We start from the raw sequence: 14,536 nt of genomic DNA, 5'->3' as shown, positions 1-14,536 counted from the left end.
GGCACAAGGACAGACCCATAGATCAATGGAACTGAACTGAGAGCTCAGATATAAAACCATACATATATGGCCATTAATATAAGATAAAGGAGCCATGGATATACAGTGGGGAAATGATAGCCTCTTCAACATCTGTGTTGGCAAAACTGGGCAGCTACATGTAAGAGAGTGAAACTGGATTACTGTCTAACTCCATGCACAAAAATAAACTGCAAATGGATTAAAGACCAGAATGTAAGTCATGAAACCATAAAACTCTGAGAAGAAATTTCTTGAATATAAACATGAGCAACTTTTTACTGGACACATCTCCTCAGGTGAGGGAAACAAAAATGAAAAAATAGGACTACATCAAACTACAAGGCTTCTGTACAGCAAAGGACACCATCAGCAGAACAAAAAGGCCCCCTACAGTATGGGAGAATATATTCATAAATGACATATCCAATAAGGGGATTATATATAAAATATATAAAGAGCTCACATGCCTCAACACCCAAAAAGCAAATAACCCAATTAAAAAATGGGTGCAGGATCTGAACAGACACTTCTTCAAAGAAGAAACTCAGATGGCCAATAGGCCCATGAAAACATGGTCCACCTCACTAATTATCAGGGAAATTCATATTAAAACCACAATGAGATATCACCTCACACCAGTTAGGATGGCCAACATCCAAAAGACAAACAGCAACAAATGCTGGCAAGGATGTGGAGAAGGGGACACCTTCCTACACTGCTGGTGGGAATGTAAGCTAGTTCAACCATTGTGGAAAGCAATATGGAGGTTCCTCTAAAAGCTAAAAACAGAAATACCATTTGACCCAGGCATTCCATTTCTAGGAATTTACCTGAAGACAGCAAGATCCCATATTCAAAAAGACATATGCACCCCTATGTTTATTGCAGCACTGTTTACAATGGTCAAGATATGGAAGCAACCTAAGTGTCCGTCAGTAGATGAATGGACAAAGAAGATGAGGTACATATACACAATGGAATATTATTTCAGCCATTAGAAGAAAGCAAATCCTACCATTTGCAACAACATGGATGGAGCTGGAGGGTATTATGCTCAGTGAAATAAACCAGGCAGAGAAAGACAAGTACCAAATGATCTCACTCATTATGTCGTATAACAACAAAGCAAAACTGAAGGACAAAACAGCAGCAGACTCACAGAACCCAAGAATGGACTAACAGTTACCAAAGGGGAAGGAGTTGGGGAGGGTGTGTGGGGAGGGAGGTAGAAGGAGATTAAGGGGCATTATGATTAGCACGCATAATATAGATGGGTCACAGGGAAGGTAGTACAGCATGGAGAAGACAAGTAGTGACTCTATACCATCTTACTATGCTGATGGATAGTGACTGCAATCGGGTGTGGGGGGGACTTGATAATATGGGTGAATGTTGAAATCAAAGTGTTACTCATGTGAAACCTTCATAAGATTGTGTATCAATGATACCTAAATAAAAAAAATTATCCTCAAAAAACAATTAAAAAATGCTAAGAAACTTGTTTTAAAATGCTAAGACATGACTCAAATATAAATGAACATGTGTCAAATATTTCACTTAACTTATTCACGGGTAAAGCAGTTAAGATATTAAACCTGTTCAAAGGAGAATTCAGAGATGCAGTACAGGGTCCACAGGACAATAATCAATTGCATTCCACCAAACACAGCTCCTTCCTGTTTCTAAGGACAAGAATTACTTCCATTATAATCAGTTTTACTTACAAAACACTTACTTACTTGTAAAAAACTCTGATACATTGAAAGCAAAGATAACCTAGAAGGCTATGCTAGATAGGATACTCAGTCATCTTTTTGTCCATATTAAAGTCTCATAATTCAAAAAAAATTACCTGATATACCTAAATTACCATCTCCCCATTGCCCGATATGTCAACATTTAAAAAGACATAAAGAATATTCCCCAAATTCTTTTTACCCACATACTTTCTATGTACCTATTACCAGAGGACCAGCATTGAGATTGGAAAGGGCAAAGAATGATCTTTTGTCTGAACTGTCCCAGTGAGCTGGTAAAACTGACCAAGCTAAAATGAAAAAGTGAATTCCAAGGGCTGCCATATCACCTTTGGTGAGGTAATTAATGAATGCTTTTTGGATGTCTTTAATGTGCCAGATATCCGGCCAGATGAGCAAAGTAGACATGGCACCTGCTGTCAGATACTTTGAGTATACACAGGAAAATTTACCTTCCAATGGAGGGTAAATAAGCTGGCTGATAGGATGTGCAACGATGCAACCCCTCGTCACACAACTCTCTGAATTGCCTCTGTAGACATTACCTATTTCTGAGTGCTTACTTTAAAATGTGGCCAAAGCATCCTTTCCATTGCACAGCTTGTCTGCCTTCTTGATGTTCTTCCCCAGCTGTTGGGTATTCTAGAATGTCATCAGAGGGAAACCACTAAGTGTATTAAAGTTGCCAGTGTGATATTTTTGCTGGTGGCCAAACTGCAGGATTGACAACATTTCCCTCATAAAAACTTAATGTAACTTGTTCTGTCACCTTGGGAGATACTGCAGTGGTATAGGGACATAAACTTAACTCAGGGCAGAGAAGCTTCTGGACTCCTCAAACTCTGCCTTTAAGTCATCACAGGAAGAAGACAAGGAAAAAAGGCCCACTCTTTGTCTTTTTTTCCCTTCCTCTGTGTCTGTCTCCCTCATTTGTCATTCTGCTCCTCACTCTGTGTGTTGTCCTCATTGCCCTGCCAACTAGGTTTTGTTTAAAAAGGTTTTTTGCATTCACATCTCTGGCTGGTTCCTCCAGGGGCCCATTCACATTTTTCTTGGCAGCAGATTTCAGAGGGTCCTGTGTCCTGCATGCTGGTAATTAAACGCTAGTGGCCCAAGACATGTCCTGTGCTATCTCAGCATTCACCTTGGTCACAGGCAGGAGGCAGGTGTGCACTAAGAAAGGAAAGGAAAAGAGGAGAGAGGCACCAGCCCCTGGTGCTTCCTCTTCAGACCCTGCTCAGAAAGGAGCCAAGACAGAACAATACTGTCTCCAATAATTGTGATGAACTAAACTTGTTTAAACACATTGTTAAATCATGTCCCTCCACGTCTGTCACTGCCTTGTGACATGCCCTTGAGTTGGACACTGACTTCCCTAGGACTCAGTTTCCTGATTTATAAAATGATAGAATCAGAACAGGAAGTCAGCAAAGAACTTTAACTTAAGTATTGTGTTTAAGTAAACTAAAGCCATTGAATTTTTTAACAATTAGATTAATACTGCTTTTTTAAGTATTTAAGCAGATGTTCAGAACTGCCCATTAAGGAATGTGGTTTGAAAGGAGAGAATAAGAAGACTGATCACATTTCCTGCTGTTTGGGGCTCACTGATTTTTTTTCTATTCAAGTAAAGTCATACCTATAAATGAGAAGGGAACTAAAACAATATGAGAAGGTATTTAAAATAAAAATAGCCCATCTCCCACCTATCCTACTCATTCTCAGTCACATATCCCAGTGTTCCCAGCTAAACTACTTTGAAATACTGTTTTTTTAGTTCTTTAGGTGATTACCATGATAACTTGATATCATAATACCCATATTTCTGCTTCCAGGAAGCAGAAATATGGGTATTATGCTCCCAATATAATATAGGTATTATATACTCCCAATATAATAAAGAACTTTCCTCTTCTAGTGAAACTCCAAATTTTGTGTGATTATACTACTTCTAGATTGTCAACATTTAGAATACTTCACTAAGTCTTTAATGCTTTGTTGGTAGGTTGCTTCTGAAAACTTAAACCTCCCCAAAAAGCATATTAAATATAATGATCATATAAATACTCTTGTATATGGAACCAAGTAGTTTCACTGGACCCATAGAAAAGAAAATGTAATCCTGTATCTGAACTCTTCCTAGTCCAAGAAGAATGTTATGTCTATATAAATAAAGTTTTTATTTCTTTTCAGATTTCTTCACTACTCCTAATTTATATTCAGGCAATTCACCAACTGAATTATTTTCCAGTAAACATATTCTTAATTTTATAGCAGCTTATTTTTGTTTTATGGCTATAAAACTACTCCCACTCTCTAAGGTCAGCAATTAAAAAAATAGTTATTTTCTTTTCCCTTGGAGTCATTTGTTCTACCTGTTAATCTCCAACTTTCTCTTTCATGCTGTTTATTTTCCTCCAATGTCTGGGGATCCTTGTTTACTCTTCTCAGTTGATACATAAGAACTTGGTTGCTTAGTATAGATAGATAGTGTGATCTGTGTTTCCAACAGGTATCTCCTTTAAGAGGGAGAACGAACCAAAGCCTTTATTTTACCAATGTGTTGACAGTGTCCTGGGATGTGTACATGTGTAGCTCCCTAGTGACCCAGGGACTTGCCCTGCTGCCAAAATAAGACTTCCATTCTCTGGAATGGAACTTCGGGTGATGCAGCCTCATAATTCTCTCCTCCAGAGTTTCAAATTGGAATCCAGAGTTATCCCAAGCTTATCTCTGTTTCTCTTTCAGGCCTTCAATCCACACTAGGATCTCTACTGAGACATATCACAAAAAACTGCTAAGAACATCAGTGGGGACAGAATCTAGTGATAGAAGCTTCACAGAGCCCATACACCCAAGGTGTAGGGAACAGGGCATACTGATCCACGGTAGTCACACAGGCCGGGTCTGTTCTTGGCATGTGCTGGCTCAACTGGGATTGTCTCCCAAATTCTCTTACAGGAAACCTTCCTTAGCTCTGATCTTTAGGGGCTCAGAATAGTGTGCTGTGTTTTCTCCATCGACCAAACCAATCTGCTTTCTGTAGGATTCCCTTAGACTCTCTCCTCCGTTGCTAGCTCTGTTTAATGTGCATGCATGTTAAGGTTTCTTTCCAATGTATATCATTTCCTGTATTTCTGTGGAATCTTGGAAGAGAGGAGGCTGATGTGTTTGCTTAGATCCCTGCTTTTACTAATATTTTCCTTTAAAAAAAGGTCATCTCACTGTTTTTTTTTAAATAGTATCTTATTATAAAGAAATTAGGCAATTAAAACATTTAACAAAGAAGAAAAATTTTAAGCTGCCCATAATAATCATCATTAATATTAAGGTGAACAGCATTCCAGACATTTTTCTATGTGAATATACAAAGAGAATAATATAGTGATAAGTACTTTTAGGAAAATGAGATATGACCTGTCATATTTTAAATAAAATGTATTAAGTCAAATGTTATTAATTTTTAAAAATTTTAACAGAAGAAAAAGAAACTAAGATAAAAGAAGAGAAATAGCTTAACTTTAAATAAGTACTTCTTCACCCAAGGAGAAATTACTTCCTAAATGTTTCCTCTAAAGTTATGGAAAGATTAAGAAAGTAGAATTTTTTTTTAACTTCATAAGAAAAATTTACTACTTCCTAGGGAAGAAATGAAGCCATTAGTACTCTCACATTCTTACCTCTTCCTTTACTTTTGCTAGTTATATACTGTCCTGATGTTCTCGAGGTGTAATGCAATTCTCATTAATAAAATATAACTAAAATTTTATTTTTCATTTTTTTCTATAATTAAATGGACTCATTTCTAATGATTAGTCTTTTTACTGTAGCTTCTTTATTACTGAATTCCTTATTTAATTCATCTCTTAATTACATGGATTTACTTTTTTGGCAAAGGTTTTTTCTTTTTTCTTTTTAAGAATGCTTATGTGTGCTATATACCCTGAGTTATTTCACGTTGAAAATGTGAATAGTGCCTTCTCTTGATTTAATCTTCCTTTGCTCACATTTTTTTCTTCTTCATTTTGTGGGCATTGTCCTATTGCTTCTTAAAATGAATGTGACTCTAAAGGAGTCTAATGCCCCTTGATTTTCTTTCCCTTTTAAGGTGATTTATTTTTCTCTGCCTGCGTGCCTAAGGAATTCATTCGTTTCTTCTTTTTTCAAATCCAAAATCTTGAGTAGAATGTAATTTCATGTTACTGTTATTGTATAAAATTTTCCTATGACTCCTATGTATTTTTTCCATTAATAAATTGGTTTTTACTTCAGGGAAATTTTCTTTTAATATACCTTTGAGTGATTTTTTTTCTATTCCATTTTTCTATGTTTCTGAGACATTAATTACCTTTGTGCTTTTTTGTTTTCACCTTTCATGTTTATTAACTTTTTCTGATTGCAGAAATCAGTTTGTCTCTTAATCTGCATTCATTATGATTATCTCATATTTTTCTGTTAATAGCATAATTTTATATTTCTTATCATAGAATATTTCATGCATACAAAAATAGACATGAGTGCAAATGTAAGGTATAGAGAAAACTAACCAAATAAACACATATATCCCCACAACCCAATTTAAAAACTAGAATAATGTAACTATGTATTAAAATTCCCATATGCCTCTCCCAGATTCTATGCCCTCTCTTCACCCTGAAAGTTACCAACATCTTGAGTTTTATGTTTACAGTAAAAGAGTTTGAAATAATAATTTAGTGTATCCTAATTACATATATAGTTTACTTTTTAATCCATTTTACCTCTTTAAAAAAAGGGATCATGCTATATATTCTTCAACAACCTGTTGTTTTCTCCATTAAAATTCTGCTTATGTTCACCATGTAAGAACTCGTTCATTATGCTTCAGAAGATTGGAGACTGTTGAGAATCAGGCTTGGGGTTGATTAATGATTGTGCATTGAGTCCCCTATACAGAATTTTATTGTTGTTAACAACCATTTGATCAATAAATATGAGAGACGTCCTCTCAAAAAAAAAATTCTGCTTATGAAATTATATTAACACATATACCTCTAGTTCTTTCTTTCTCACATTTGAATATTATTCATAGAATGGATATAACACCCTTTATTCATTCATTTCTCTGTCAATAGTTACTTCTGATTTATGTTAAAATTTTATTTTATAACTATCAGTATTATAAAACTTTTAGTACAGGCTTTCTTGTACATATTCAAAAATTTCTCTAGAATGCATATTTCTGAGGGGTGATACTTTTAAGTTATAGAAAAAGTGCATCTTCAGCTTTACTAAATAATGCCATTTATATAAAAAATAAATGGTTTTCCAAAATGGTCATATATAATTTGAGTGTAATATATTGTCTTCCTGAATATTTGTTAAGTGTTATCCTGTAATTTTGTTATTTTGCTTTTTGATTTGTTTCCTTGGGACTCAACTCTCCCTTTTCATCTCAGTTCTATTTGCTTTATCATCTTGTCTTTAAATGTTTGTTCTATTTCGTCAATATTCTCTTTCACTTATACAATTACTCTCATTTTATAGAGAAATGGGCTTTCAAACAAGTATGTGTCTTAACCACTGTCTTAAAGCTAGTAAGCAAAGGATCCAAGACTAGCACCCAAGTCTTTCACCTCCAAAAACTCTTGCTCTTTCCACTACTTTGAGACAGAATATAATTAAGTGCTATATTGTGTAGTATAGCTTCTAAAACTAATTAATCTTCCAAACTTGAACAGGCATAAATAAACACATATTTAACACACGTAACTCAATGAAAAACTCTCCAAATGAGACAAGAATGGCAGCATTCTAGGTGAAATTACTGCCCTGATCTAGCTTGGAAGTTACTATGATACTAAAAGGATGAATTTTGCTGCATGAAGTGTGTGTGTGCAACGTGTGTACGTGTGTTTATTTTAAGCAGCTGGTACAAGGGTCAGGACTCTTGACACAGGCTTTTGAAACCAGTGTAGTAACGAGAAAGCAAGACCCAAACAAGGATGTTATGTGGGTCTACTTGAACCTTGAGGGTATCTAGGGAAAGAGACTTTATTTGGAATCTCCCTTGTCCTGAACTCTTAGAGAAAGACCAGGTCACACAGAGAAAAGCTGTGCAGCAATGAATACAGTAATGGAGCCTTCCTCTGTGGTAGGGGCCTCTTCCAGCCCTGGGAGGGACATAATTGAAGTTCTTCTGTTCCTGGAAAGGAAAGTTCTACTGAGCTTCAGTTTTGGAAGAATGGTGTATGAAATGACAGGCTAGCATAAAATTATCTCTGTACTGAGACTGATGTAAACCAAAGATGAAGGAATGCGGCAAGACTGACTCAAAGAATAGAGTGTGTCTTACATCTGGAATTAGCTGTTCTTGTGTCTTAGAGCTATGTATTGGTTGGGTTGATGTCCTGTATTCAAACCTAGGATTATCAAATAACTATTTTCATTGTTTTCTAAAGATTGATATGCAGGAAATAAATAAATATTCAGTAGGAAAAAAACTGTACAGTATTCAAATAAGTTTGGATATCTTTAATTTAACCAAGCCAGTTTTCTTTCCTGCAGAATTCCTCAAAGCCATTAATATGCTAATGAACTCTCAGAATTGGTAAGAGCGTATGTATAATAAAGAAGTTCCAAAATAATTTGATCATGAGATCCTTATGTTAATGGACTCCTGGAACATACTTTGGGGAAATTTTGCTTTCTTATCATAAAATTTTAGAACTAAAAGGAGCTTTAGAGCAACTCCAGTTTTAAACTCCAATTTTGCAAGGAGGGTGACTAAAATTTAGAGGGTTTAAGTAGCTTCCCCAAGGTCATATAGCCTTTGGTGGCAAAGGTGGGGTTAGAATCCATACCTTTAGATTCCTTATCTAGTGTTCTTTGAATCTGGTAATAAAAAAAAAAAAATGAAGTCACAAGAGAACAGTGACCCACAGGCAGGCTTATTTGCTCACTTCAGCATAGGCAGCATGTCCTTCCTTACCAATTAGAATAATAAGACCCAAAATTATTTCCTATGAACCTGAAATTGTCCTCTGAGAGCTCATACAATTATCTCTTTCAAGCCTTATCATATCTCTGGTCTCCCTGAAGGTTCAGGAGTCTAGGATTATTCTCTATAAATCCTCCACATGAAGTATATAACCCACTTACTTGGATATCCTATCATATTTGTCCCTCCAGGAAAACTGAGACAGTAAAGCTGCCTTCCAGCATCCTGGTTCCAATTGATGACACAGTTTTTTACACTGAGGCTGTGTGGACAACCTCCTCACACCCCATTAGCAGAATTTAGAAAGAGCTTGAAATTTAGAAATGGGGTCACCTTTCTGGCAGGCAGCAGAGCAGCATATTCAAGAAACTCTTCAAAGTTCCCTACCTTTTAATTTTGGAGGAAGTAATAGGAAGTATGCCCCCAAATTTAAATGCATTATTATTTGTCAATATTCTATTAAACTAATGAAAAATTTTATATAACCTGAGTGTCTAATAACACAGGGTTGGTTAAATTAATCAGGGCACATCTATGAAATACTATATACCTGACAAAAATTACGTTGTAGAAAAATGTCTAAAACAGAGCTGCCTAACAAGTATGCCAGGTACTGAGCCTTCAGTGGGAACTGGTCAGGGTCTAGTGTGGCCTGAGGTCCCCTCAAATACCTCCAACTACAAGCAGCCTTTTAGGCACCATAATATACCTTAGTTACTGTTACTCTTTTATGTGTGCCATGGTGTAAAAAAACATTTCGAAAACTGGACTCAAAAGTATTACACACACAGAAAAGATTGTGACCCAGATACATTCAAATGTCTGCCAGGAAATATACCCTGCCTACATCTGGATGATGGGATACAACTTATTTTTATTTTTGTGTTTTTGATCATCTTCATTTCTCTTTCCTAGTGAACAGTAGTCCATATCCATAATAAAAATGACATGATAATAGTGATAGTTTTCATGCTTAGACAGCCCTTAATATTCTTATTTTATCCTCAAGCATGACTATGAAATTGACAGTACTATTAATTTTTTCACCATATAAATACTGTTTCTAAATTCCAGATTTGAGGCTGTTAGGAACTGGACAAGTTGATGCAGGCAGAAAGGAAAAGGTGGAAATGAAACATATGTAAAAGGTAGAAATATGAAAACTAATAACTAATTGTCTGTGGACAGCAATTATGCCTCCAGGATATTGAGGATTATGGTATTAGTGATGAAAACAGAATCAAGGAGATACAAGATTATATAAAGATGTTAGCAAATTTAGAGGAATGGTTAGTTTTTAAGAAGAAGCTGAGGTTAGCTCTTTCCTTGTTCCTACTGAGGATGTGACAAAGCATGCTGTTGGAAACAACCAGGTGATAGCTTGGAGCTCTGGGGAGAGAGCAAGCCTACCGATGTCATGTGGACAGGCATCTACAGTGAAGCCAGAGCAGAGCCATGCAGATGAATGGACTCGCCCGAGAAGAAGATGTATGGAGAAAAGCAAGACAGCAAAAGCTTTAACCTTCAGGCGTTGTCTCCGCAGAACCCCATGAACTTGACTGTCAGGTGTGGAATAATGACACAATGAAATTCCAAGAGCCCTTGTGGATGCAGAAGTGTTGACGGTGGCTGACATGTTCACATCGTGTCGTCATTGTTTTTCCATAGGTCAGAGATTACTTAATTTTTTTTAAGATTTAAGTAAAAGAGACTTTTCATAAGCTTATAAGACACATGATGGTGAACAACACCTTAAAAGATTGGATTTGAAGTGAAAGATGCCCTAGTCATGTGAAGAAGTGATCAGAAATTGAGAAGATGCAATTGAATCATAACAAATGCATATTATACTGCATTTAGGATGGGGAAAGGAACCAAGTTATAAAAATATAAAATGGAAGGTCTCTGACTATATATAAATACAGTGGGCAAAGATCTAAGAGTCTCAGGAAATCACAACTTGAAAAAGAATGTGATTTGTATATTAATGCTGGCACATATAAGACGTTTATTAGGAAATATTTTTTCAGGCAGTAGAAAGATATAAGTGTAATAATGCAATCACTTGGCATATTTGGCTTTACAAAGAAATATAGTAGAAATATAGCAAATGTATTTCTCTTTAAGGTCCCTCTTTTAAAAGAATTCAAAACTATTAAATTAAGAATACAGAAGACATCAAAAAAATGAGTACAAAACCATAAAGTGTATTTCTAAGAAAAAGTTAATGAACATGGTATTATTTAATTTTTGAATCAAAAGAACGGGGTAATTTAATAATGATCAGGATCATTAATTTGTACAAGATTATTTTACAGAACTTTTAGGCATGTTCATTATAAGTAGAACAATGGGAAATAAGCAATCCCCTAAAAGTACATGCATATATATATTTATACACATACATATATATATGTATATATATAAACACACACACATACACAGATCACACATGCACACATATATGTATATATTTGTGGAGTCTGGAATAGTACACATCAAACTATTAATAGTTATTTGTATGTGATACAGTTATAGTTATTTGCTCTATATCTGTATCTTCTAATTTATGGTAAACATGAAATATTTGCACAATAAGAAAATTAAGTTTATTTTTTTATTTAAAAAATTCCCGTTCATCCCTGTCACATGGTCAACCCTTAATCTATAATACCTGTTTTTTTATAAGATTCTATATAACAGTACTGGTACCCTATTTTATCTTTTTCAGATGCTAGTGAAAAATAATCACCTTTCAGAGAAGATCATTGTTTTGCCAGGGAAAATTGAAGATATTTCACTTCCGGAGACTGTAGACGTGATCATTTCTGAACCAATGGGATACATGCTGTTTAATGAAAGAATGTTAGAGAGCTACCTTCATTCCAAAAAATGGCTGAAAGCAAATGGTAAGTTGGCCAATTCCTGGTTCAGAAAATAGGCTAACTTTTCTGTAAAAATGTGCCATCTTCTCCCACATACTTGATTCTGGACAGAAAAGAGATCGGTTCTTTGATTTTCTTATCTTATTTTTCCATAAGGAATGGGCTAGTCTCCATCCATGAAACCATAGGTGCTAGCATGCTGCATAGTATCCAGTATGGTACAGAGGGGCCACTCAAAGTTCTGTGTTTCTGTCCCATTTCTGTCACTTTCTTCCTTAACAAACTTGGCCTAACACTTAACCTTTAGGCACTGGTTTCCTCATCTGCATTATTAAATATATTCTCCAAATCCCTTTCAAATGCTGGACTTCCATGATGTGAGGAACTGTCTGGGGTCTACTTGTTCTTTCTGACAGACTCTTTTCCTACAGTGTGTATCTGTTTCCGTATGATTACTAATATAATTGAGATAATAATATAAAATCCAGTGTTCTTTTCGTGCTTACCAAGTGTCTGGATGTGCCAAGTAATTTGCATAGATTAATTTATGAAAACCTTACAAAGTCTGAAGGATGGAGGTTTTTAATTTATGTGAAAGATTAGTGCTGAGGTTCTCAGTGGTTTTATACTCCTTCCACAGGGAACCTTTGTTAATGTCCAGACATTTTGGGTTGTCAGAACTCGGGAGGTGAGGGGTGCTACTGGCATCTAGTGGGGGATGCCAGGACTGCTGCTGAACTTCCTACAGCGTACAGGACAGTAGACCCCCGCCCACCCCCCAGCAGAGTTATCCAGTCCAAAATGTCAATAGTACCAAGATTGAGACCTGGCTTGGTGGGAGGCACTCTTAGGACCCCACTAATAGTTTAATTTCCCTAATAAAGAGAAAACAGACACAATGGGGGAAAGCAACTTGTCAAGGACACATTTCTGATAAGTGACAGAGCAGGGATTTGAACCCAGGTCTGTCTGACCTGAAAGCCCATACTCATGACTGCTGCACACACACTAACTTCCCACACTTCACAAGATAGTGGGTACATTCCAGCAGTACATTTTTTCAATTAAGGCATAGAAGGTAACTGGCCAGTTTTAAAAGTTGCATCTCTTGTAAGAACTGCAGCATCTTACCCCAATTTTATTTACTTAAATTACCAATGTTGTGGACACCACCTTGATGTCCAATGAAGACAAGATAGTGAACAATTCCACTCATACTCACCACGTTATGCAGTAAATGCATCTAAGCAATGCTTGAGGCCCCTCTATAATTTCATACATGCTCTCAAATTTAGGGATTCAGAAATAGGCACTTAAAAAAATAGCACATACAGAAATAAACAAGCAAAATATACCTAATGTCAAGAATTTCATTAGTATCCCTGTTGTAAAACAGCCCAAGATGATCTTGAAACCCTTGTGTTCACGTAACAAAGTTAACTGTGGAGATGAAAGTAAAGGAACAATGCTGCTTAGATTTCTTCCTCAATGCCTGCCAGAAAGAATTTTTATATTCTTTTCTTGGATATTTTTCAAATGGTTAGGTACCTTGTATGATGAGATTTTAAATGCAGTTAATTCACACTCATCTATTGAGTGGCTTTAAGCTGAATATTTAGATTTAATATCTACACATCCTTTTTCCCCAGATATTTTCATTGGATATGAAATTTTTTTATTGGGCTATGTATATTTAACCAGGCAAGTGAAAATGAATACTGATTTGATAGGCTTTCTAGCCTGTGTGTTCTTGAGGGTAGAATGCTTGATTTTTTTCTAATTATTTGTATTTTCCATCAAAGGAAGAAATAGTTCACAAAATCAATAATAATAAAAGGGCATCTAATGAAAAACAGTAACCCTCTGCCACACCTCTTCCTATCCTAAGACTGCTCCCCGAAGGCTGTTCTTTCAACTGCATTCGTGTTTTCTTCTATTATTTACCTACATATTTCTATATAAAATTATCATATTGCTATTCTTGTCACTCTCCAGTTGAGAAGTTAGCTCTTCTACAGAGCAGCTCCTTCCCTTCCCTATCTCCATCTCCTGAAATAGGTAAACAGATCCTTGGTGCCTTATCCAAACCCCTGGGGCCAGGTACCTTTCAGAATTCAGAATCTGAAGAACTTTGGAAAGGTAATAACAGTCATGTACCATGTATTATTTAATGCTCCAGGGGGATCTGAGGCAGCACTCCATAATGAAACACATTATATTTTTGCAACGAAATTTATGAATATGGATACCAAGTAGGATAAATAAAGAATATAAATAAATTCATATCAGTTCAGGTCAGGTTTTTCCATCAAATGATGTTGCTGCAAACTTACAAAAATCTATTGCTCTGCAAAGCTTTTTGGATTTCACAATTTCATATAAGGGAATATGAACCTAGATCAGTATTTGGTTAAATCAGTAATAGATGTTTACATTACTAAGGCAATGTAAATATTGTTCAGTGCTGAATCAGGTGGTAGAGTGGGTGCATTTGATTATGTATTTTCCCATGAAATCTTTTGTTTTTCCTGGAGTTAATTGCTTGTTTTTCATTAGCTTAGGTTTCTATACGCTCATTACTAACTGTTTCCGTGTTCCAACAGGTCTGACAGACCCTATCGATATTTATTCTGTGGAAGCCTTCCCCCTGTGATCCTCTGTTCTCCCCTACCACACCTGAGCTAGCTGCTCTCCAGTCCTACTGCATGGCTGCCATACTTTGACTTTCCATCATCATTTTTGTCTTCCTTCTTTTTGGTTTATACCATCATTTCAGCAAGATATATTCTCTCACAGCTTCTGGAGAAAGGGAGCTTGAGAAGTTATTTTTATTGAAATTTTGTATTGTTATTTTGCAGGATAGAGGATTTTAACTTGAACACAATTTTTTTATT

General features: G+C 35.8%; 1 protein-coding gene across 2 annotated transcripts in view; it reads left to right on the top strand.

Moving 5' to 3' along the window:
- LOC118933759 (histone-arginine methyltransferase CARM1-like) overlaps positions 1–14,536 on the top strand; it is a 274,777-nt gene that overhangs the window by 213,916 nt on the left and 46,325 nt on the right. For both annotated transcript variants that reach the window (XM_057498618.1, XM_057498619.1), the window contains exon 6: positions 11,489–11,666. In XM_057498618.1, the coding sequence (XP_057354601.1) occupies positions 11,489–11,666 (178 nt within the window). The remainder of the gene's footprint in view (positions 1–11,488; positions 11,667–14,536) is intronic.

This window comes from Manis pentadactyla, chromosome 3, assembly GCF_030020395.1.
Source record: "Manis pentadactyla isolate mManPen7 chromosome 3, mManPen7.hap1, whole genome shotgun sequence".
In the NCBI taxonomy this organism is placed as follows: Eukaryota; Metazoa; Chordata; class Mammalia; order Pholidota; family Manidae; genus Manis; species Manis pentadactyla.
Note: the sequence above shows the minus strand (reverse complement) of the source record. Positions and strands in the feature narration are given on the sequence as shown.